Source organism: Pteropus vampyrus, unplaced genomic scaffold, assembly GCF_000151845.1.
Source record: "Pteropus vampyrus isolate Shadow unplaced genomic scaffold, Pvam_2.0 Scaffold1, whole genome shotgun sequence".
In the NCBI taxonomy this organism is placed as follows: Eukaryota; Metazoa; Chordata; class Mammalia; order Chiroptera; family Pteropodidae; genus Pteropus; species Pteropus vampyrus.
Genome location: NW_011888782.1, coordinates 6,745,708 through 6,772,703, shown reverse-complemented (window position 1 = coordinate 6,772,703; position 26,996 = coordinate 6,745,708). Strand labels below are relative to the sequence as shown.

The 26,996-nt window shown below is 34.7% G+C and overlaps 1 protein-coding gene and 2 pseudogenes across 1 annotated transcript in view; 1 reads left to right on the top strand and 2 right to left on the bottom strand.

The window, feature by feature from the left end:
* The window catches only part of KCNH8 (potassium voltage-gated channel subfamily H member 8), a 318,741-nt gene that overhangs the window by 77,697 nt on the left and 214,048 nt on the right, over window positions 1-26,996 (bottom strand). Inside the window, exon 8 of the mRNA XM_011355828.1 lies at window positions 909-1,106. Within this exon, the coding sequence (XP_011354130.1) occupies window positions 909-1,106 (198 nt within the window). The remainder of the gene's footprint in view (window positions 1-908; window positions 1,107-26,996) is intronic.
* LOC111736848 lies at window positions 3,781-3,896 on the top strand (annotated as a pseudogene).
* Window positions 23,319-23,437, bottom strand: LOC111736578 (annotated as a pseudogene).

Sequence of the window (26,996 nt, the reverse complement as noted above, 5' to 3'; positions counted from 1 at the left end):
AAAGCCCAGAGAAAGAGCTGCGAGGAGCCACTAGGAGCCAAGACTCTGACTTTGGCTGTGGGGGCACTCCCAATGGATACAGAGATATCTGAGAAGGACCAACGACACTGGGAGTGTCAGGAGAGGCTGAAGGCTGGTTGCAGTTTGAGGTGGCCTGCCACTGAAGATACATTACACGTCCGAATCAAGCTGTTGCTTCTCCCTTCCTCTTGCTTTTCAGTCTCCCTCTCGCTCCCCGTATTGGCGGAAGTATCTGAAGTCGGCTGGCAAAGAATGTTTGCAGAGTCCAAATCTCAGCACACAAAGCAGAATTCAGAAGGTACGTTTGGAGCTCAGAGGAAATAGCATAATAACTTATCTATTTGATAAGTGGGATAATAATAGTGCTGAACCCTATATTTTCCTGAAGAATTACTTAGAGTATTGTTATTGAAGCTCTTAGTAGAGAGAATGGAGCATAAAAGCAATGAATAAATGTTAACTATTATTTTTGTATTGGTGTTTTTATTTTTAACTAAGTTATCAAACATCCTTACCTTACTGTATTAGAATTAATAAAATTTGACAAGACTGACTTGTTTGGGCCTATAAAATGGAGTTTTCAAGCATATACCTGCAATTCAGACTCATGTAATTCACAAACACTAGGTGTAAATAGCATGTTGAGAAAATAAAGTGCCTGCTCTTTCAAAATCAACCATCAGTAAATGATTACTTCTTCACCTGTCCTGAAAAAGAAATTTGTTGACATCATAGACTTTTATTGTTAATCTACATGTCTATTACATTCTTTGTCACTGATATCTTAAATAGGGCTTTTAGACCCCTCCAATGTAAAACAATATATCTCTGTTGTGTATTAGGACAGAGCAACCTGCCTTCTCTTGATATAAAAGAATTTCCCTTACCGCCAATTAGCATGGTGCAGATGGAGAAGATCTTTTCTGCATCTGTATTAGCAGACACGTTCCCAAACCCAACGCTGGTGAGGCTGCTGAGCGTGAAGTACAGCGCTGCGATATAGGCACTTCGGATCGATGGGCCCCCCAGGGTATTGTTGCCATAGTACGGAGACTCTAGTCTCTTTCCCAACTCATGGAGCCAACCTGCGATGGGAGAAAGAATGAAAATTTCAACCCAAAATGTAAGGTCCCAGTATCAGCACATTGGGGGTATGATAAATGAATATTCAGGGGATGTATAAATTTTCTCAAGAGAAAAAAAGAAGTTAAAAGGAAGTTAACAGCAAGGAACTAGATTTCGTTGCTATAAAAGCAAAAACATCATTTTTATGCAACTGTTATCTATAATACAGACAGCAAAGGAATATGCATTTAAGTGTGTATTAAGTGGATTGGTGGTCAAAGTTCAATAAACAGGTGACTCGAACACAAGAAACTACCTGTAGAGATTGAAACTAGCATTGCTACTCTCAGTAACTGTTATGTATTTCACCAGTGGTAAAGCTCATTTCTCAATTGGAATTTTAAGAAACAAAGGGGTTAAGTATGCTACATAATGATAAATAGCAATGACCATAAGAATTTAGACTTCAGACAGGTGAGATGGTCTTTATTTCTACCCTGTATAAGCTTTCCCCATTCTGTTCACTTGGGCTGATATCTAGTTGTCTTAGCAAGTCTTCGCTCATGTTATGTTCCTAAGGAAGACTTCTTCGCAACCTTGTTCTGCTGTTTGGGGGTGGAGAGGGAAAACTGCACAGCTAAGAGGTCCCTATGGTAGAAATGGATGCCCCTCTTATAATCGTTTAGTGATACTGATGTATATATAAGGCAAAACTTGGTTGGCAAATTAAATGATTTAAATATGTGCAGTTTATTGCATGTCAGTTATACTGTCATAACTCTGTAAAAAAAGCTATATTAATAAAGATGGGGAATAGTAAGTATATTAATAATAATAGATACAGTACAACACTTTAAAATCCTTTGTTGGAAATACTTGCCATTTAAAATTTTATATTTTAAAGTATTCTCACTCCTCTCTCTCTGTAATCGTACTTGTTACAAAACACTATGACAATTCAACTCAACCTATATGGTTCATAAGACTTTCGTTAAGGCATATTATTCACTGACCACTACTTTCTTATAAACACTTCATTTAGTAGCTGCCCAAGAAGAACTGAAAAGTCATTACACTTTTTAAATAGTAATAATGCTTTCATTATCAACTCAAGTTATAGATTGCAGAACTATGCTAGGTTATTAAAATGCAAATTTGAAACAAGTGGGAATTCCTTGAGACCAAAAAGAAATGCTTAGTGGCAACTACTATGTCTTATTCATCCTGTGTCCCCAGAGAAGTGTTTCTCAGCCTTTAGCTTGCCTCAGAAATGTCTAGAGTAGCGGTCCCCAACCTTTTGGGCACCAGGGACTAGTGCTCCTATGAGAATCTAGTGCCTGATGATTTGAAGTGGAGCTGATATGGCCATAATAGCACTGAGAAGTGGTTGCAAATACTTTGTGCGTAAATCTAGACAAATTTAAAAATGCACATGTGTTGCCGTATTGCATCAATGCTGTCCTGTTATTTCAAACTATGACAAGGGTGAGAACCATTTTTACATTCGCTAATTCATTCACTTTTTAAAATAACATTTATTAAACTCTACTATTGTCAGGTGCTTTGCTAAGCTCCCACCAGCTGCTCATCTCTTGTTGTGCAGCCTGGTTTCTAACAGGCCATGGAATGGTATCGGTCCGTGGCCCGGAGTTTGGGGACTCCTGTTATAGAGGGCTTGTTAAACAAAACTAGCCAGGTTCTACCCCTGGAGTTTCTGGTGCAGTACATAGGGAGGCTAGGGAGAAGGGCTGAGAATTTGCCATTGTAATAGGTTTCCATGTGATGCTGGTGTTGCAGATCTAGGGGACCACGCTTTGAAAAACTACTGCTCTAGAATAATGTTTCTCCATGCTGACTGCAGCTAGAAAAGCTTTTTTAAAAATACACCTCCTAAGTGCCACCTCCATTTACTGAATCAAAATTTCTGATGCCAAACCCATGTATGGATATTTTTTAAGTTTCCCAGGAGAATCTAATGTGAAGATAGAATGTAGAACCACTATTCCAGAAGTTAGCAAAGCACTTGACAATAGCAGAGTTTAATAAATGTTATTTTAAAAAGTGAATGAATTAGCGAATGTAAAAATGGTTCTCGCCCTCTGTCATAGTTTGAAATAACAGGACAGCATTGATGCAATACGGCAACACATGTGCATTTGTAAATTTGTCTAGATTTACATACAAAGTATAATGATTGCATTTTTGGATGATAGAGAATAATTATAAAATGTAAGTTACATGTTCTGAAAGATGATGCCATTTGTGAACTATGATCACTTATGTCACCTGTAAATGCTTTGTGAAGGAATAAACTCTAGAATCCAACAAGATTTAAATCTGGACGCTTCCATTTATAGGCTGTAAGAATGACTAACTTAGCTTTACTTTTCTCATTTGTAAGAACAGGTTACTGTTTAACTTGTAGGGTTGCAGTGGGATTAAATAAGATGCCACATTAAAATGTCGACCACTATAACTGGCAGAGGTTTTGTGCATAATATCTCCTTTCTCTATCTTCTATTACTTAAACTGGAACAGAGAAAGCACAAAATTCAGAAAGGCAAGAAAAAATATGAAACCAGCAATAAATTATAATGAAAAAAGAAGGACATGGTTCCATAGTGTAGCAGTTAGCACATCTGCTTTACACACAGAAGGTCCTGGGTTCACGCCCCAGTGGAGCCACAGCCCATGGTCTATGGCCATGCCACCCTGAACAAGCCCAATGTCTGATCTTGGAAGCTAAGCAGGGTCTGGCCTGGTCAGTACTTCGATGGGAGACCACCTAGGAAAACCAGGTGCTGTAGGCATAAAAAAAAAAAAAAGCGACTAAATGTATTTGGTAGAACTTAGGGTGGCATGTGATACAGTTCAGCATTTCCTAACTAATAGAAATGAGAAGGAGAAAATCCAAGTGATGATAATTCTTAAAATTCATGGAGTTATATATCCACTTGTGAATCTGAAGAAAATCTGATCCTTTTCTCAGAACAAAGTACATGTGGAAACACAGCCACGATTCTACAGACATTTTCAGGTGGTTCACGGCCGCCTATAGCCCTTTCATAAATGCCTGGTTCAAAGACCCAGAGTAGAAAGCTCTGCTCTAGAATTTTTAGTGAGGGGATGGACCAAGAGATAAAGTGTGATTTGGTAACTTAGTTTAGTCCTATATGATAAAATATTTTGAAGTAAGGACAACTTATCTAAGATTAGTTAAAGAGATATCACAAAAGCAAATCAATTGTGTATGTTAAATATATTATTGGTATATTTTATGCACTGTAGGAAATGAGTCAAGAGACAGATAAAATCAAGAAAAAGAGATAACATCTGAATATATCGTTGTACTCAGGATGGAGATTTCTGCACAGTAGTACTCGTACAGGCATTTGACCTAAGCATTATCAAGGATGGACAACCATGGGATGCTGAATGTCTGGCTGCTGGATTGGCTATTTCTCATGTGTCTTCTAAGTTGTGTTCTGAAAGGGATGTCATATCATGTCTACTCAACAAAGAAGTAATTAAAGGGGCTTGTCTCTTTTTTGCATATTGGTCATTTCTGCTAATTATTAGGAAGTCTGAGCAGCTGAAAAATGTCATTTTGCCCAGAGTAAATATTGCATGACCTAATTTTTGTTTTAGTTGATGCATAAAGAGAAAAGAAAAACACGATAAAGCCACTGCTTTCTCTCAGCTGAATCAGCTGTACAATTAGACCATGAATTAACAACTAGATCCATCTATAAATCTTGAGTTGGATTAAATTTTCTCATAAAAAAAAAAGCAAAGAAACCCAACCAGTACATTTGGTTAAACTCCTCAATTGGAACAAAAGTGAAATATTTAAGCATTTTCAGAATCGAATAAGTTTTCATATAATTTGATTTCCTTAATAAAATAGGATGAAAGTTTGTGTTAGGACATATAAATTATACAGTATTGGATTATATTATCACTCAAAGCCTGTTCAGTTACATATGTGTGAAATTGTCTCAGAAGTGATTCAGGGAACAAACACAGCCGAATAGACCTACTTTTGTTAATATTTCTTTTCTGTCTAGCCGACTGTTCTATTTTCAGAAACATCTTGTTTTTTAAGAAGGGTTGCTACTAAACTGTTATAGCTGATGGAGCAGAAGCAATAATGATGATGAAAAAACCTGGTAACATGGAAAGAAGGTAACACCCACAAATCCGGGGATTGGCTCTGTGGGCTAAATAAAACTTTTTCACAGAACAGCTTGTCCAAAATGAGAGCACATGTTCCACTGTAACAAGACAACATGTCACTGTACTGTACAAAAGAAGCAATTTAACCAATTTGGAAGCCAATCTTTTTTTTATGCTGGAGAAACTCGTCTCCGAAGGAAGGGATGTCCTAGAACAGTCTGTCTGCTTCTGCTCAATTTCTTTTTTCTAAAGAGCGTTTTGAATAAAAAAGCATACACAACATAAAGTAGAATCTAAACATACTGACTACACCACCATCTGAAAACAAGAAGATATAAAGTAATCCTGTCATTACTAAAACAGGTTAGATAAATAAAATAGAGTAGATTTGTGAAATAAATATCAATTTCAAAGACAGAATGACTCTTAATGATCATGCCTGGAAGAGCTTATTATTTAGCACAATAATTCAAACCACTGTATACTTATCTTGGGCTCAGTATTTTGATTAATTACATACTTTTAACTCTAAACAGGAGTTCCTTATTATTTTATTTGTTAGGTTTCCTATAATAATATACTTACTTTTACTGTGCTTGTGTGTGTACGTCAGTTTCCACAGATGCGACCTGCTTTATACAATAGGTACATTCTGGAAAAGTTCAGTTTATATTAACATTTGGTAAATTAACAGATATTTTAGGTTTAATAAGAATAGAAGCATGTTATTGAAGGAAAGCCTATGGTGGATCTCTTCGGTCGTATAAAATACTTCAGTAGTATGAAAAATGTCCAGTAAAATAAAGCTTATTAAATCAGATTTATATGTGTGTGTTTGTATGAATACAAAAGAGAGAGAAAGAATTAGTACACGCACAATCACACCTATAATTCAAAATGGTATTTTACTTAATTCGGTATGAGCAGACCATGTTGTAATAGGGTTTAGCCAGAAGCAAGAATGGAGTCCGTGTCAGGGTCGTCTTGTTATTAAGCTGGCACACAGTTAGCATTTTACTGAGTGTTTTCTGTGTTCCAGACACTCTGCTGGGACAGTACATCTTCCATCTCATTTATGTGCACTAACCCTATGAAAAATGTATAATTATCATCCATAGTTTAATTCATTATTTTATTAATCATTATTTCATTAATCATTAACAATTTAGATATCATTATTCCCATTTTAAAGATGAGAAAACTAAGGCTCAAAAACTTGTTCAAAGTGGCGGTGTCAAGATTTTAATGCAGAATTGTGTGCTGTTAGAGCCCAAGTTCCTGACCACTATGTCATAGTGCTTTGCATGCTGGATTTGTAGGCCCAAGAGGACTGGTGTTGCAGTATAACTGAATGCCTTTACAAGTGAGGTGCCATTTTTTTTATGATGATCTACATACATAGTAGAGAAAGAAGCAGTCTTGGTTAAGGCTCCCAAGAAGCAGACCCTGAGACAAAGCTTTAAGTATAAGTAATTTATTTCTGTGTTGATTTTAGTAAATATCTTTAGGAGACAGTGGGGCAGGGACACAGGGAAGGGGAGGCAGCCAATGAAGTTTGCCCAGTCAATCAAGTTACCACTATAGGCAATTGGAACTCAATTCCATCAAGAACTTCTGAGACTAGTGGAGAACACATACTCCTGTTAGAGCAGGGGAATATATGCACCACCAGTCATCAGTGATTGACTACTGCTCCTAGGGAGCTTTAATGTTCCAAGAGTGCCAGTCCTGCTAGCAGAGGAGCCTGCCACAGCTTGGGCCAATGCCTCAGGCATAATTACAGATCTTAAAAATTAGAATCATACAGATTGAGAGGACACAGTGGTGCACCAACAACATTTGCAACGGCAGCCTAAACTTAGTAAACACAAAGTATTTTGCTAGGTTTTCATATAACATTATTTTCATCCAACTCTCACGATAACTATTTTTTATTTTGTTTTGTTTTGTTTTTAACTGATGGAGTCCCAACAGAGAAGTCGAGCGATTTTCTTCTTTCTTTTAGGAACTATTAGAACTGAGAGGCGAATCCATAACTCTCTAACTTACACATCTATAATTTTTCCGTTATACTACACTGCTTATAAAGAGGTAATCATTTAAAATTAGCACTTTAATTGTACTTGTTGAAATCATTATTAAATAAGTTTGTTTTTTCAGTGTCCACTTTTGCTTTCAGTGGGGGAATGTGTCCCCAAAGCACAAATCACATCAGAGAAAGTAGAATTATCCAAACATAATCCATAATGTAGGCATGGGATAACATGGCATTTAGAACGTGAATATTACTTCAATAGTGATTCAGAGGTTTATAACGTAAATTCTAAGCATAGAAGATAGTACTATTAACATTTGCTTTCTCTCTCTCTATAATTTTGAAGACCTGCTTAATCTTCTTGGATTACATTAGGGTGAGACTGTGATTCTCGCGAGTCACAAGGCAGGAGGTGGCTGGCTGGGAGAAGCCAACCAGTGGGAGACAATGATTGTGTTGGGTACAGAGTGGTTTCTTCAGCTTTCAGAGCAAGGAGCTAAAGTATAGACTGCTCAGTTGCAGAACTGAGTGAGAGATATCAAGATAAGTGTCAGACGTCTGAGCGTGTGCATGTGTTCATGTGTGTGGCAGGGGGTTGGTGATGGTGTAGCAGTTAAGACCCAAAGCATCTGTGAGGTATTACATTCACAATTACCTTCAAAAAGAGTTATTAACCCTGAACATAGTATCAGAGAAAAGCTTGAGACTTAATTTCCACTGTCTCTTAAAATATCTACACTCCACAGCACTGATAAAAAATAAACTTCTCCATTCCTTAAGGTTCACCTAGTGCCTGCCACTATAATTTTTTATTGTTTGTTTAAACAAACTTTTCATTTTAGGATAATTTTAGATTAATATAAAAGTTGGAAAGAGTACAAAAAAAATCCTTGTATACCCTTTACTCAGTTACCCTTAATGTTAATATTTTAGCATTTGTCAAAATGATGAAATTTACATTGGTGCATTACTACTAACTAAACTATAGACTTTCTAGATTTTAATGTAAAAAATCGAGTTCAGGAGAAGTTCAGAGACTTGTATTCCAAAACTTATTTTCAATCTTCCATCCTGTCCCCATTTTACAGGATGTGACCAAGGATAAAACTAGAAGGGCACAAGGCTATAGTGGTATTTGATATTGATGTGTTGATTCCACTGAGGAGAAGGCATCAGTAAATGTGAGGTCTCAATTTGAACAGGAACTTTACTACTTGAAGTTCCTACTAATCTCACACTTTGATTGTCATAAACTAAGAGCTGTCTTAGTTTCTGAAATGGGATAGCCTACTTTTGAGGTGAAAGTCTGAAGCAAAAAAATTAATGATAAAATAGTAGAGACTGGACTTACAGTCAGGAAATGGGGATCCTAATCTTGGTCTTCCCACTAATTAAGTAGATATATGATCCTTTATGCATCAATTAACCTTTCTGGTCTTCTGTTTTTTAAATTTGAATATGAGGTGATTGGACTGAGTAGTCTCTAGGTTCTATTTCGGATCTAAGGTTTTATGAAATAAGATTCTGTAATGTTTCTTCACAAATGGTTGGCTTTTTAAAAAGCAAAATGCTTGTATAAAAACCAATGATTTTCTGAATTTATCTTTTAACTCTTTTTAATTATTTGAGTGATGATCCATTAGCAAATATTGATGGGCTAAGAATGAAAGATTTCACATTTGGACACATGTATCACTTCTGCTCTGTTTCCACTGCTGAATAATTTTTCAGAGCAAGAAATATTATATGCTGTTAGTACTGTCAAGGAAAAAAATCACTTGTGTGAAAACCAGTACAAAGTTTGGCAGTTCTCTAAAGTCTACTTAAAATTGAAGTTTGTATAATATAAGCTTCCTGAATATTAATTACTAAGGTATAGCATTCCACTTAAGCAATGATTAATTGAAAGATTTTACACTATTGTAAACTGACAAAATAGGCCATCACTATATGCACCAAAAAACCAAAACCCAAACCAAAACATATAAAAAAGACAGTAGAAGGAATGAGAAATGTGAAACAACTCAAAATCACAGTCGAGCAGCTACTGTAGAATTTTCTGATTGATTCTAAGAAAAGGCAGAACAGGCCATCTGTTTCCAGCCAACTAGAGCACTTCCAAATGCCTCTTAAATCTTAGCTAAAAATAGAGGAAATTCTAACAAAGATTAGGCTCCTTGCTAAGTTAAGAGAACATAAACTATGAACTATTTGCATTTAACCTTCCTACATAAAATGCTCATGCAGTTCACAATGCTTTCAGATCTGTGCCTCAACAGGGGCATTTTTTTTTCCTGAGTAATTTCTCTGCTGTTTCTCATAGTTTAATGAGTTTGTGGGATATACGTTCATGTGTGAGCTCACAGTATCATTTACAAAGACAGCTTGCCACTTAGTAAGAAAATTCTAACCCAAAGCACTCATCTCTAGTATCTACATCAGGACAAAAATCTGTTTTAGGAAGATAACTTAAGACAAAAATAATCGATTCCAGCCAAATCATTTTATTTTATTGGTATGCTAAAATTTATTTTCATTGCCTGCTCCAATTATTTTCTTGTCCTTTTTTTTCTCATAAAGGTTGGAAGTTGGTGCAAACCTAGTAAAGACAATGAATTGACATGTCCCAGGTTTGCAAACCCTTTCTCAGCTGTTTTTAGTAGTTGCTGGCAGTCATTAAAGTGAGAAGGATAGGTCTTTAACAGCCATTAAAAAGGAATCTCAAGTTTCTTTGGTTTGCAGAACTTCAAAATAAAGTTCTAATTACATTTCTTCCAAATATGTTAAAGGAGATACATTTTCTAACATCTCAATTATAAAAGTAATTCCAAAATAAGTTAGACCACGTAATATTCAAATACTCCATTAAAGAGTTTTCTGGAAATTTTTTACCCTCAGTTGGTATTAAAACTGTTGTAAAGGCAATTTTTCAAGTTTCAAGTCTCAAAATGAAATACTAACTTTGAGGTGTAAGCCTTTGTTCTCTTTTAGAAGAGCTGATTCTGACTCATATGTTTAGCAATGCATTTAAAAACATACAACTAACTTTGATGGCTTGATAGGGTGCGAAATACAATAAATAGTGGGAGTTTGCACGAACATTCCAAAATAAGTTTTTTGCTAATGGGTTGCTGAGTGATTGGACTTGAAGTAAACTCAGGGCAATGGGGTTATGTCGGAGAGACCCAAAGGGTGGCATGGAAATTTTAAAAAATGAGAATTAGATAGAGTGCAGAGAGACAACAAATAGAGGAACAAGAAACACAGGAAGAAAGCACAAGAGAAACATGACTACAGAGAAATGTGTTGGACTAGGTAGTGCAGTACAACTTGATAAACCAGAAAACAAGCAATACAGCATATGAAAGTGCTACTTAATGGTGTAATGTTGGGTAAGTTACTTATCTTCTTTGTGCCTTAGTCTCCTCCTTTCTAAAATGGAGAACATGACAGTAACTAACCTCATAGGCTGTTGTGCGGTTAAGCCACACAATTCACATAAAGTATTTAGCAGAATGTATATTAAACATAGTGAGCACAGATTAAAAAGCTATTGTTATTGTCACTGCTATTGTTTGAAAGAGATGAAGGTTTTTTGTTTTACTGGAAATAATTCATTCTTTTAAAATTCTTCATTACTGAAAATCTGTATAAAATATTAACCCAACATCTCATTGTCATCAGTACATAAAAATGAACACAGTAGAAATAATGTACACAAATCGCATCATTTTTGGAAATTAAAGGTCTTGCATCATTCGTACTTATAAATGCCACTTTTCATTACAAAGTAGTAAAGACATGAAATGGGTAGGATGTAAGCTCATAATATTTTTTGACATCAATTTGCTTTGTCATTACGTGACCCACTACAGTAAAAATAGTATGTTGTAATATTCCTATTTGTGTATTTGTGATTAGAGATCATACATTGATCACCAAGGTGTCAAATACTTTATATATTATTTTATTTAATTCTATATTTTGTAACTTAATTTCTTACAACTCTAAGAGCTAAATATTATACCCTGAAATGTTGATATTAAAATATTAGTACTTAAAGCAAAACATGACCAAGAGTAGACATCTGTTAAGGAGAAGGACCAGCCTTTGAATCTGGATTTGTCCGAGTTGAAAGTCTTCATGCTTTTTAATATGTTATGCTACCTCCTCATTCTTCTTGTCAGTCATTGTGTTGGTGTTAATACAGTCCTGATGATTTCACCTCTTTTATAGAAATGGCTGCCCAGTGGATTTTTCTCTGTAATTACTCTTCCCTTCCACCTGCAAATAGAAATTTCCCATATTGTCTTCTTCTGCTTACAGTCACCATCACTAGAATATATGGTCTGGAGACCTGGCATTATTTTTATTTTAAGCATGGAAATTTTTGTGATGTTCTTCACCACCAACCCACCACCTCCACTAGAAGCCTGAGCTATTTTTCTAATGGCATTTGGTGAGAATTGATGTGTTAATGGTCTCTGTGTACAAACGTTTAGGTAATATAAGAGCTTTTTGGAACCACACACTGAACTCTCAGAAACTTCTCAACACTTCACGTTCCAAGAATAGAACTCTGTTTACCACCTTGTGGACTTTACAAGAGTTTTTATGTAGGTCAGGCCTACTCTGTGAAGAAATTAAAGACCACGCATCTTTTGTTTTTCTTACAAGAATCTACTTTCCTATGTAATCTCATGGATCTTATTAAAAATATTGATATACTAAACACTTTGAATCATGCTTTAACCATTCCATTTAATTGACATTTGACTTTTAATTTCACCTACAGACATCAACTCACTACTTACAAACCCATTATTTGGCAATCATAATGCCCTTTTAATGGATTCGAAACAGTGGAAACAGCAAAAATGATTTTGTCTCCAGCCAGGCACCCAAAAGCTGGTTTAATTCACTTTGCAATCAATGTACAGTATATAGTTTATTTATACATTTGCCTGTCTTACCCTAACAATTAGGAAAAAAAAAAAAACGTGTTTATGCTTTCATCAGATTGTATCCGCTGAAAATCCTTTCGTTCAGTTTCTGGGAAATATGTTTCAAGTTCCATGGAGCAGGTTTGGTAGGTGTCATGCAGGGAGAAAGATGTCTTATGTTAAGCACATAGCAGAGGTGTCAAGAAGCACACAACAATGGAATCGGGAAGGTCCAAGAAGACAGAACATCCTGGGGAAAAATGGCTGTAAACAGCAGCAGCGTGACCAGGCAGGGATGAGGGAGTGGCAGCAGGGCCTCTTGAGAAGAAACTGAGCACCTAGGGCCCTGGTGAGCCCAGGCCTTGGTGAAGGCCAGGATTTGGTCCCCGATTCCAACTGCTGAAGGTCTAGGAATACATGATTTACCTGTTGTTACAGCCCTGGCTCTCTGAGTCTGGTGTTGAGCCCAGTCTGCCTTCTCTGGTTCTCTACCAAGTCCTTTTGCCCTATTTCTGCTCTCGTCTTCCATATTATGACAGTATTTCCAATGTTTGTAAATACAGCTGTTAACGCCTCAGCTCCAACTCCACTCATTCTATGCTTTCTCAAGGTCATATGACACCACTTCCTGTGCCTAGTTTCCCCTTTCTAAATGTCCTGCAGGTTGTCAAAGTCTATCTTTGATGTTTTGTCTCAGAATTGAGCACAGTCAATTTTTGTGTGTGTGTGTGTGTCCGGGGGTGGTCAACAACTGCCCTTTCATGGCAAGACTTATTTCCTGAATGCTCTGTTCTCACATCCAGTTTCCGGCCAAGTGTACAATCAGATCAATTCCCTTTGCTTTACCTTCCACCACTCACGAAGAAAAGCTTTCTTGAACTAAGAGACTAAAATATTACCTTCATCGCTCCCACATATCCAGTAGTCTCTAAGTAGCCTCCAACTAGTTAATTAACTAATTTACTCAATAAGCAAATACTTAGCATAACCATGCATAATGTTTGAGATGCTGCGTAGGATATAAAGATAAGGGAACTTAGTTTCCATTACCATGAAATCAATTAGAGAAACTCAAATATAAGTATAAGGCTACCAAACTCAGTGTTTCTTGCCGGAGCAATCAGAAAGGATTTAAAGAAGGAAAGGAATATTTAAATTGCAATGTGTGGAATGAACAGAGATGGCAGAAAAGTGCATTTTGAGAAGCTGAAAGAACAGGAATAAAGGTACTAGGCCAGGCACATATAATGCATGTAATGAAAAAAGGAATCTGTGCAATTTGGCTGAAGCAAGGGTGTAGGACAGGAGGTTGTGTGTAAAGTATGTTTAACCTACAAGGTTTCAAACTTAAAAATATTTTCCTTGGAAAAATTTTATTCCAAGATATTCAAAATCAACAACCACAAGAAAAATTGGGTTTAAACTGCTATATCAAGGATGGATATTTAATACAATTGCTTGCTTCCTGCAAGAACTTTTGAATAAATTAATAAGAAAAATTGTCAAATCATTCTCTTCGTGTGTGTGTGCATGTGTGTGTGTGTGCGCATGTATGTGTGTAACAGGGAAATCACAAGTAAAATGGGGGTGAGTTTAGTATAATTCTTCCTAGAGTCAGAAGAGTTCTTTCAACTTTATTTTGAGAATACTTAAAATGCAAAAAATTAATGCACATTTTAAAATTTTAGAAATAATCTTTAAAGAAACACTAAGGCAAAAGGTACTGAGGCTCAAGAAGCCTCTTGGTATTCTTCTTAGGGTCATTCAGTCAGTCTACAAAGCTCAATAAATGTAGAAGCATGAGAGATACTTTTCAGTTTTTAGAGAGGTTCATACTGAAGATTCAGGTTGCTGGCATTCAGCTCCGGTGCTGGTATCTACATAATAATTTTTTAATCATTACGAATCATTATCATAACTATGATGCAACATATAAATATTTTTAAGGATCTTTTAGGACAGCAGTCCCTAACTTTTTTGGCACCAGGGACCGGTGCTCCAATGAGAATCTAATGCCTGATGATCTGAAGTGGAGCTGAGGCGGTGATGATAGTGCTTGGGAACTACTATAAATACAAATGAAGCTTTGCTCGCTCACCCGCCGCTCACCTCCTGCTGTGCAAACCAGTTCCTAACAAAATTCTCTCATCTGCAGTGATTTCATTTGGAGGGTACTTTTATCCCCTCTCACTTTTCAGCAATCCATGTGCTCAAATTTTCATTTCCTTTGCTTAAATTGATCAATTCCTTAGCTCTCTGCTCCTTTACCCCCTACTGGAGGCCTCACTACCTTTTAATCTCATAGAATTATCTCCCTGTAGCTCTTACTAGACTGGCTGTTTTGTGAGAGTGAGGACTGTGGTCTCATACACTTGAGTCCCAAGCCTAGTTCAGGGTATGGCATCTAATACACATTCAATACATATTTGTTAACTGATAAAGTATATCTTTTTAGATCATAAAGACCACAGAATAGATACTCTTGCCATGTATATAAAACAGGCTTTGGGTTTGCAGAATGTCTCAGACTGCAGCCCCATCACTACTTAACAATTTGACCTCATGTCAGCTAGCCTTCTAAGCTCCAACTTCAACTAAAAAAAGGAACTAAAAACTTTGTTGAGAGAATCGAAGAAAATAATTGTGTAAAACAAGTGTCATGGTGCCCGGAGTACAATTACTGTTTAAAACGCTGGTTCCTTTTCATCTTTTCTGTAATCTTCTATCACTTTTCCACAAATAACTATATTAGTCAAAAATAAATTCGCTTTGTACATTAGAAAATGAGTTGACAATTAGTTTTTTTCCTATATTATGTACATAACTAAAAATGGACATACGTCAGTGGGGAAATTTGGGTTTTAGAATAAAGTAATCCATTGATGTAGACAGAGTATAAAATATATCAGATATCTCAAAGGTATCATCATTGCTTAACAAAATAATGTCTCCTTATTTATGGCACTGAGGTATCTAAACATTTGAAGAAAGACATTTTGACCCACTGTTTTGATTGCAATGCCTCCATCTAGATACCAGCATTTGTTTTATCTCATGATCTTTGCTCCTTGTTCAAAGAAATAAACACATATTTTAATTATTTTGTCCAATTAATAAACATGATTAGTAGAAATGAGATAACTACGGTTGATAATATTTAAAACAGATCATGTTAAAATGGTTAGTTCCCCAAATAAAACAATTTGATTCAAAGTCAACATTCTTCAGGAAAACTGAGAATAGGAAACATTGACTAGAAAAAAATTACATGCAGAAATAATCAATAAAAAACAAAAATTCACAATACCTAAAATTGTACAAAGTAAAATTTGTTATTGACCAAAAAAAAAAAAAAGATGAAAGAATAAAATTTTGAAAAAATTAGTTCTCTAAACCATAAATTGAGAAAATCGGACTTAGTAGAAATGTCACAAAAGAAAACTCATTCTCTCCGATGTGGAATTCGAAAAAAAAGCGATTGATGAATTAAATCTTTGATGTAACAGTTATGTAAAAAAAGAACTTGTCTTGATAAAAATAATTCCAATATGATTTTAAAAAGAAAATAGAATTGTTTAACTCTGCTATGTAGATATTTGATCCAAAAATTGTTAGTATAATGAAGTTCTAGCTAGCACACTCTAGATGAGAATTTAGAAATGATGCTATTATTCTCATGAGAATGTCCGTGTTACTGAACATACAACGGATGTCAGTAGGGGTTAAAATAGTGAGGACAAAACATACACAGAGTTAGTTAAAATGTGAGGTTTGAAGTGGTAGGATCGAAACACCTACTCATCAAAACCAATTCAGTATTGGTCAGATAAAGATTTTTTAATAGATTGATACATTTGAATGTAATTATTGGCTTATAGAAAATAAAAAAAAAAATTACTAAAATAATTCTATTAAGTTTGCTGCCCAAAGATGGAATCCTTCCCTTCTAAAGAATAAAAAGTGTTGGATTCACTAATTTGAAAGAATGTTAAATTCTATAAGTTGGTGGTGGCGGTGAATTGCTCTCTCTTTCTGTCTCTCTCTCTCTCTCTCTCACACACACACACACACACACACACACACACACACACACACACACACACAGTATGGCCATGACATTTATAAATAATGACTGCTATAACATGAATTGCTTACACCATTCACCAAGCATGTGGTGGACAGATAAATTATAGAGTTACATATGTTCAGTTGTCAACAATAATACTGGATTATTCATTTAAGAATATCTAACTCTTCAGAATCCTATTACACACCATAGTATCATTTTTTGGATTTTTAAAACTATATTTGCATTGCTATGAATAAACACTTTTATACAAAACATATAAAGCACTATTATGAAGACTGGAATCATATATCCTCATTTATGACATGCTCTTAATATAAATCACATGTTAGTGACTCTCTTTGAAATCATTCCATAGGTTACTCCTGAGTGGGTCAGAAAGAGTCACTGCATATTCCAAAATATATCATTTCCGCCACAGAAGAGTTTTGCAACCTGTAAACCTAAGCAAGTATATTTTAAAAATTAATGGAATTAGCTAGAACTAAAACATGATTTTATGGGCAGATGATAAAATTAGAAATACTGCCCTCCTTCTGTGCATCACATTAAAAAAAGCCAACCTTGATAGAATTCCATTTCAGGCCAACCTTGATAGAATTCCATTTCATGCTAAAAATAAGCCTGTAATCCCTGACCATCCACAGCAGGTTTTCAGTAAAGACTGCAAGCAGTTTGGACACTGGCTTCAATACTGTAAATAAAGTACAGATAGATTCTTGGAAAAAATATCAGCTGCTTTGGTAATGATTTTAACAGAAGATTGCATGTCAATAACAATAATGATAGCTAAAACAGCAGTAGCAGTGGCAGCCGTAGCCGTTGATACATACTGAACATTTATATTACTTAATTCTCACAACAACCTGATGAAGTAGCTAATCCTATCTCTATTTTGCAGATGAGGAGAGAGTGCCTTAGACAGGTAAGTAGCACACTTAAACTGACACAGATAGTAAATAGAGAAGCCAGACTTTGAAGTCTGAACTTAGAACTCACATTCTTAAAAATTGACACACTGCATCGTATCCTATGAGACCAGATGTAGGTTCACAAGGAGCTGTCAAGCTAAAGGTTAATTTTCAGTATCTTCATAAGAGAAAATGGAAATCAACTTCAAAAGGTACATAGAGCTAGATGTACATTAACTTTTATTTGTGTCTTTAATATTTCAACTGAATAAATCTTCTGGTAACCAATTTCTGTCAGTCTAATTTTGGTGTAAAGGACAGGGGCATAGACAAATATACTAGGCTACAAACCCACTGGCTTTAAAAAGAGGAACATCATAAATCATTTCTGTTTTGAATGGGGTTCTGAGCTCTGAGTTTCTGAAAAATTAAAAATTGAGTTTTATTTTTGTCTTTTTTGACTAATCTCAATGGAAAAAAAAAACAAAACAAAAATCAAAACACTCTTATGTCCAAGTAAAGGACATGTTGGCTGGGAGATTTTGGCAATAGCCTCCACAGAGTCTTAGGCGATGAATTACATTTTAATTATTTCTTCTGTTGTGGCTACATGGAGAAACCCTAAATACAAAGCAAACACCCACACATCCGCACATGACAAAAAAAGAGAGAAGAGGTATTGAAATTTTTATGCCAGATGTCTCATTAGTTTAGATAAAATGTTTAATTATCTTGTAGTTCTTATTATGTATCTATGAGTTATGTTCATGTTTGTTAAAATCTCAAATGGGGAAAGTATTCTAGTGGAAATTCTTTATAAATTCAACACCCCTTTATAAAAATATTCACACGACCGGGATAACAAACAGAGGAAAACTTTTCATCAGTGCAAGTCTATAAAATATGAGACCAATTTCCTACAAATAGCATGTATAAAACTATTCATGTGAAAGGTATACAGCTGGTATACAGCTGGACTAAATAGTTTGGCAAATATCACAAAGAGAAATATTTCTGTGTTTCTCCCTTTTGAGTTGTAATGAAATTCCTAAAACACTATATTAATTAGATCACACTCTCTCTGGTTTCTGTTGTCTTGTGGATTATATCTGCATATCTCAGCCAGGACTCCAACCCATTCTTTGGGTCTTATCCTTCTTTTTACTCACTCTGTGTCTAGGATGGCAAATTGGTGACTTATGGGCTTAATGAGGCCCACAGATATTTTGTTTGGTTCTTAAACTAAGCTTTTCAAGTTCTGAATTACTTGCCAATCTTTAAGTACCAGAGATATTTACCAAAAAAAAAAAAAAAAAAAAATCCCGATTCCCCAATTTTCTAGAAAAATCAGATTCATTTATATTGGTGCTGGAGTTAGGTCATGACTGGTTCCCTCGGATGGGATTTGCTTTCTCACTTCTTTCAAAACTTAATTTCATTAGCCTTTCGTTTAATATCTGGCCTGCTTCACCCCTGTTTGCTCTGCCATTTCCTCTCTGTTTTTTTTTTTATTTTGTGACCCCAAGCTGTTGAAGAATTTTGACTATAAACAAATTCATCTCATCCACTCACTGTTCCTCAAGCACATTGTGAGATTTCCTACTTCTATGTGTTTATTTGCACTGTGCCCCTCACCTAAATGTCCTCTCAGGAATCCTCCTCCAAAATAGTACTCATCTTTTGAAGCCCAGTTCAAATGCCATCTTAATAGAGATTCCATTGGAATCACTTCTACTTCTTTCTAAATTATTAAGGAAGTTTTTGCCTACACAAACTCACAGCAAACCAATATTTAAAAAAATAACTTTTGTTTCCACCTCTTGATTTTCTAACAACAGATTAGAGAAAGAAGGCTCTAATTTATAATTTTTTTTGTATTATTCCTGACTTGTAACATTGTCTTCTTTAGGGCCTCAACAAATACGTATTTTATAGCAACTAACCTTGTAGGGTTTAAATGCAACAATCTCAAAGACTCAGTTTTTTTTCTGTTCTATTTTTCTCTATATTAGTCTCTTGGGAAAATAATCGGTAGTTCATTAAACTGTCACCTATTTTAAAAGAATTACTATGATTAATATAGTAACTAGAAAGAAATAATTGTATATTAAACACATTTTATGAAGTCTTCTTAAGACAGCAGCATAATTTATTTTCCTGGTAACTGAATAATTTTGTTTGAAGGATTGGAGATTTTAAGTTTAAATGATTTTTTCTCCATAAAGGCATTCCGAGTGTGAATAAGGTCTTGAGTAATTAACCTTCATTCGATTGGTCTTTTGTGGGTTAAAGTACAGTTATTCTTATATTCCAAACAAAACATACAATAAAAATCACACTGGAATTTAGGTTATACTATTTTGGGCAGAAAGTGATACTCTGATTCTGGCAAGATTATGAATTTAGCTAATATGCAAGCCTTTCTGATATAAATACCTGGATGTGTGTGTGTATGTGTGCATGTGTATACATATACACACACATATATATACACAGAGTCTTCCAAAAGAGGAAGTGAAATCTTCATATGTAAAAATTAGGAGTAATGGGTTTGTTAGCTGACTCTGTGCTGGTGCTGGTGCTGGTGCTGACAGGGAGACAAGGATGGGCAACCAGTCAGAGTAACAATGTCTGTGGGCTTGAGTTTCATGCCTGTACACACACAGGAAAGGACTCTTAAATCCTACTAACACTGAAGCTGACACCTTACATACAACTAAGTTTCTCAAAGTGTGACATGTCCAGGGAGAAGGGTAGAAATAATTTACCCAAAAGCTTGCAGGAGGACAAAGAAACTTGAATTTGAATAAAGTTGTCTCTTGAGAAAAGTTTTTAAAATTCAAGCGTGTGCCTTGCATGCACTGATGTCTGAACATACACTATCCATGAGGCGCAGGAACCTTGAAGCTAAGAAGCTTTAAAAAAATTGATCCTGGATGAGAGATAATCCTACTGTCTTTGGCAACAGGAAAAAAATAAACAACTCAAAATTCTAGATATTATCATACTTCAATCTGCACAGAATTTCTATAGAATGAAACCCTATTGAAGATGAGCTCACAATAAAAATTTTAAAAATATTACAAAATACATGAAAAAATAGCTTGCCTTTTACAAGAATTAGACAAAAAAAATTACCACAAGATGAAACTTGAATTAATAAAATAAAATAAGAAAAATACAATAATATGCTTAAAATATTAAATTTAATTCAGAAACTTGATCTAAAGGACAAAATATAAGGAACTAGAATTATAAAAAAGAAACCAAACACTATGGAAAATGAACAGAGATCTGAAAAAGTACCAAATAAAATTTCTCTATATATTTGATATAAAAGAGTTAATATAGATCTATGATATGTGTATAATTAAATTCAGAAGTTTGATCTAATGGATGTATGTAAAACCTTGAACTAAAAATTATATGAAAAATATTATATGCACATTCTATTCAAGTACACAAAGAATATATTCAAATTGAGCCTCAACACTGAAGAATCAGTATTATATAGACTAAATTCTGAGACAACTTATGAACATGATTAGAAATCAATAACAAAGAGTTAATTCAAAGTCCCATATAATCTGAATACCAACTTTTCAAGACTTCAACACTTAAAAATATATAACACGAAATAGATTGTTAGGAAAAGAGAAAACTTGCAAATTAATGAGCTAAATGTCTAACTCACCAAAGAGAAAATTAGAGTGCTCCCCTATCCAAATATGAACGCATGTTTTACCTTACTTACTCAGGGAAATAAGAATTAAAACAAAAATTAGACATTATGTCATATCCTTAAAACATTGGTGACAATTTCTGGTAAAGATTTGGGGAAAGAACACATATCACACTGCCAAATAATAAATTAGTATAACTGCTTTAGGGAGTAATTTGGGAATATATGTTAACTTTGCAGATACACAAGCCCTTGAAGCAGGAAAAAACAACAACGCAAGTGTTTGAAGCAAGCGTACCTGAAGCAAGTACACTTCTTTGTATCTTACTCAGAGAAATTCTTTTGCATGTGCACAACAAAACGTACTTGATTGCTCATTGCTCACTAATTGTAATAATGAGAGGTGAAAAGCAACTGAGTAGGAAAATGGATAAATCAACCAACAGGATAAGTAAACTGGCTTATTGTATAATAGAATTTTATTAAACAGTTAAAAATAAATATATAGGATTTACATCTATTATCATAGGTAAATCTTGAAAAAAAATTCAGTGAGAATGTAAAAAGTTACAAAGAAAGAAAGAAATCCCAGCTCCAGTATATACTATCTATGTGATCTAGAACAAGTTATTTAACCCATGTGCTTCAGTTTTCTCATCTGTAAATAGAGATCATAGTAACTGGGCTCATAGAATTATGACAGGATTAAATGAATTAGTCCATTTAATGTACCTAGAACAGTGCCTGGCACTGAGAAAGCCCCATCTATGTTTGCTATCATTATTATTATTACTACCACTACTAAAATAGCATCTAAGAAAATCTTATGCACCAATTTTAGAATAGGAAAGAGAAAAGGAGGAGGGAGCACATGGGAATTAAATTGCAGTGGGGCTCTGGCTTTATTTGTAATACTGTATTGATTCGAAAAATACAAATTAAGTAAATATGGCAAATGTTACAAAAGATATAATTTCCAGAAGGTGTCTACTATATTCATTCTAAACTTTTTTTGTATATTAAAAATATTTCCTAATTTAAAAAAGAAGTCTCCAGGAAATAAACTTTTTAAGTTTTAGTTTCCTTTTTGTAAAACAGGGTCAAAAGTATCTGCATCATGAGATTTCAGTAAAGATCAGATAAGGCACACAAATATATCTTAGCACTGCATTGTGCATGTAGTTTGTGCTTAATAAATGTAAGCTAAATATTAATTTGATATAAATCATTTATTTTCAAGAATGTAAAGAAGAAAATAAATTTATGAGCAATTCCACTGCTCACTGAATTTATTTCCAGTCCTATGTGTGTGTGTTATGTGTGTTTATTTCCCTTTTTATCCTTAATAGGAATCATATAATATACAAAAATCTGTATCCTGAGTTCTTCACTTGAAATAACCTGAGCTTTTTCCTAGGTCATTAAATGTTCATTGATATCATGATGCTTAATGATTTATTATTTCTTACATTTGCATTTTCTTGAGATCCTCTTTTCCTGATGTTTTCTCTATATTCCATGGTTTGTATGATCTCTAAGATGAGAAATTTTGTACACTTTAAGGGTTCTAATTAAAAGGCTACTGGGCCTAGTGAAGGTACCAATTTGCTTTAAAGCAATGCCTATGGAGTAGAGGGAAAATTGTTTTATTTATTGGAGTACTTTCTCTCCCTGAATCAGAGCGTATACTCTAAATATAGGATGAAAGGCTTCCATCAGCATAGATCTCTCAAAAAACTCAAGTTGTCTGTTGATTATCTTTAAAAATTCAACCCTATTTACCTGCTGTTTTGTGGAAAATCCACTCATAGTAGTAGATCAATGGTTGATCCTAATTTTCAGTGACAGTTAAGATGTGGCATTATGTCTTTATCTTGGCCTTTATATAAACGTTAGTGGGAGGATGGGAGAGGCTGCATCAAGGGTTGCTATTCAGAACTCATATCTGGATCTAATATTCTTAAATTTAAATGAGGGAGGGAAATAGGTAAAAAAAAAATATTACTAACTTAAGAAAAATACTGATATCCTGATTCTTTTGCATTGAGCTCACACTTTATTTTCTATTACTTCTTTAAATATTACCTTTACTCTTCAGAACTGAAAATTAAAAGCTATTATGTTTAGACTTGAGAAAAAGAATACATAGCCTAAAAAGTAATAGAAAAAAAAAACCCCACATCAGGTCAAGCCTACTCCCTCCCCAAAATAAGGACCAGACATCACAACAAACTAGTTTGCATATATTTGGAAGTAGAACTATGTATTTCAGTCTTCAGAAATACCTTAGAGTAAAATAATTCTATTAAAAGTCTTTTGTTTCCCTCTTCTTCACATAGAAATAAGACAAGTTAATGTTCTGAAGATTCTGGAGATCATGTGTTTTCTTTTTTTTTAATGTCTACAGCACCTCGTATTCCTAGGTGGTCTCTCATCCAAGTACTATCCAGGCCCGACCCTGCTTAGCTTTCGAGATCAGATGAGATTGGGCTTGTTCAGAGTGACATGGCTGTAGACAGATCATCTGTTTTGACCACTTCATCTTTCACAGAAGAAATATGAGGCCTGGAGCCAGGACTAGGTTTTTAAATTCATGACTCCCAGTTCTTCCTAGTACATCAGGATGCCTCATCAAGAAAAAGCAATTAAGTAAAATTACAGGTTTAGAATATATTCTCTCTAGGCTTCTTTCTTACACTAACATGCTGTGAATTTATGAATCAAGGTAGGTTGGCTTAAGTAAAAGAGTAACTCATCCGGAGCCACCTCAATTACATGTCATTGAGTATAAAGCTTGAAAAAAAATGCTGGAGTTAAAGGCTGTTTTGTGAAGGTACTCACCAGCTGGGTTAACTAGAACACAATGTAAATGACAGAATCCTTAAGATTTTAGGAAGTCAGCTTTGCTTCTGACTATCCTTTAGAAATTAAATCAGAAATGAAATTTTGAACAATTTAATCACAAGATATTTTTATATCCAGTCTTGAAAGTGGTATTGTTTTTTCTCAGTTTAAGAAATCATTACATTTCTTAAAAGTTGCATGTAAAGTAAAATTGTTCATTGAGCTTATTTGCATCATAAAATTGAAAGCACATGACTGTGGCTAAAAATCCTCCAATGGTTAAAAACTTTAGGAAGAAGTGGATTAAACAAGAGGAGTTTCATGTCATGTATTACTGTACTGAAAATAATTACATTCTAACGGTACACAACCTGGAAAGAACGGAAAGATTAAAAAACATTCTGCTAATGAGTTAGGGCAGCACTGACCCAGTTTTCAGTTATGATGAAAGACACGTCAACAGCCTAAGATATTATTTCTTCAGCACACCCACGTTTCAGGTGCAAGGTAGTTTTCTTAAAGGAATTGTTAACTAAATCCTTTCCAAGTAGAAACAATCTTAGAGATCATCTAGCTCCAGGGTGTTTTTGTTTGTTTTGTTTACCAAGAGCTCATGAAAGAACCTCATAGAATATACAAACTACCTGTAATTTTATGCAAACTATTTGTATGTAAGTATAGGAATTTGTCATCAGAGATCTATAACTTCCATTTATCTTCCAAAAGGGCTTATGACTTAGAAGGATTGAGACTCGGTAAGAATCAGTTAAGTATCTCATTTTCAAAGAGATAAATGGGATAGATATAGTTTGATAAAATTCCTTAGATCACACAGCTAATTAGTATTAGGGCTATAGTGAGAATAGAGGATCCTCAACTTTCAAGCTAAGAATTCTTCTAACTTAACATGTTCTTTTATGAAATATATTTTTGAAGTACATAATTTAAAGCTTGTGTGACTCTGTGGAGTACCAAACATCAAAAATAATGTATTAGTGATTTATAAAATACATTTTCAGTAAAATTTTCTAGTGAAATTAGAATAAATATTTAATATTCTCAAGCCAGTATCCAAAAAAAAAGTATAGACATTTGATAAGTCAGGGAGAAATTTATTAATACTTTAGATTATATGATTGTCTTTCTAAAAAACTCAAAAAATTAATTAAAACATTAGATAAATTTTTGAGGTATCTATAACATTATTTTCAAGTCACAAGATTTTCTTTTACTAATATCTGGAACAAAATTAATGGAAAATGAATCTCATTCATGTATGCGCAAAAAATGTGTAGTATTTAGAAATAAACTTAATAAGAAATATGTATAATTTCTGTGAAGAAAACTACATAATTTCTCTTAATTATATATTTTTTAAATTTAAACAAATGGAAATTAAATACCATAACCTTGGATGACTAAAATATCTTAATGTTATGAAAGTATTAATTTCTCCAAATTAATTCCTGAAATTAACTTCAATTAAAATGGCATTTAGATGGGAGGGACATTTATTAAATATTGATCTGAGTAAATGGGCCTCATTGTACTTGCTGTACCAAAATTTAGGCAGTACAATAATTAAAGTTCTGCAATATTGATATAAAATTAGAATGTCAGTGAAGAAAAATGAAACCTAGCAACAGTAATAAGTATGCATTATAATTATGATTAAAATGCCATAGTTAATTAGTGGTCATAAATGGATCATTTAATAAATGAAACTGGTAAACTAGTGAGGCATTTAGAATATACATACATACATACAAAAATAAAGTTAGATCTAAGTGTCAATCAGCTGTATCAAACTCGCCCTGGCCACCAACAGTAAACCTCTTCTCTCTCTTTGGATCCTCACATTACCTTTTGGGACACTCTAAAATTAGTGTTTCCTGTTTGAGATGTCTTCGACTTTGAACTCGTTTAGAAACAGAAGCATTTGGCACTCCCTAAGCGAGGAACATATTACTGTCCCTGATTTAACAACCACACAACTCAGGAGAATCCAATAAGGTAAAAAGGAAGCGGTCGGAAGTAGGCAAAATTTCCAATGACTGAAGTCGTAGGATCCCCTGGGAGGAGCCCAGAAAGTCAATGAATGTCAGCAAAGTGTCTCCTCAAAACAAGGCTCTTTGCAGAAAATACTAAAAGGAAATTCTCTCTTCCAAAGTCTAGATCCAGAGTGGGGCTAGAGACATTTAAGAGCCAAGAGCATTTTTCTAGGGCTGAAAGGCCATAATGAGACTAAGGATCAGCTCCTTGGAGGGTTTTAAATCTAGTGAGCTGTAAACGGTGTCACCCAAATTTATCTCCAGATGGTAGCAAGTCGGAGCCAAATACTGAGGCAGGAAACACAGAAAAAGGATCAGGATAGGAAGTGGAGAGGAGTTATCCCCCTCTTGTATCCCTGCAAGGCTGAAACCATTGCTTATAGTTCTCTTTGACAATGCTATCACATAGTAAGAAACTGAAAATACATTAACAATTGATTGATTCGCAGCAACATCACATCACACAAATCCCAAGACACAGAAATATGGCCTCTTAAATTTACATTTTTAAATAATATTTATATGATATTATGATTTATAATATATATTTAGTCTTCGTTCCCATTTCTGGAACAGAGCTCCTAAAACCCTTGGAATTTCCTAAGTGATGAGTGGTAAAGGTGTCTTTTGTGATGTTAATGGCGAAAGCATCTAGGGTGGTTGTCAGGAGAATCAACCTCATAATTAGAGGGTCGAACTTTAAGTCCAGTCCCTCGACCTCTGGGGAGAGGCGAGGAGCTAGAGATTGAATCAATTATCAATGGCCAATGATTTAATCAATCATGCCTGTGTATGAGGCCTCCATAAAAATCCAAAAGGATTAGGTTCTGAGAGTTTCTCCAATGGTGAACTTAGAGATTTGAGGACAATGGCCTACCTGGAGAGGGTATGGAGGTTCGGTGCCTCTTCTCACATACCTTGCCCTATGTATCTCTTCCATCTGGTTGTTCCTGAATTGTATCCTTTTATAATAAATTGAAAATCTAGTGAGTAAATGGGTTTCTTGAGTTCTGTGAGCTGCTCTAACAAATTAATCAAACCTAATGAGAGGGTCATGGGAAACTAATTTATAGCTGGTAGGTCAGAAGCACAAGTAACAACCTGGGCTTGTGACTGACTTCTGAAGTTGGTGGGGGACCATTTTATGGAACTGAATCCTTAACCTGTGGAATCTAACACTA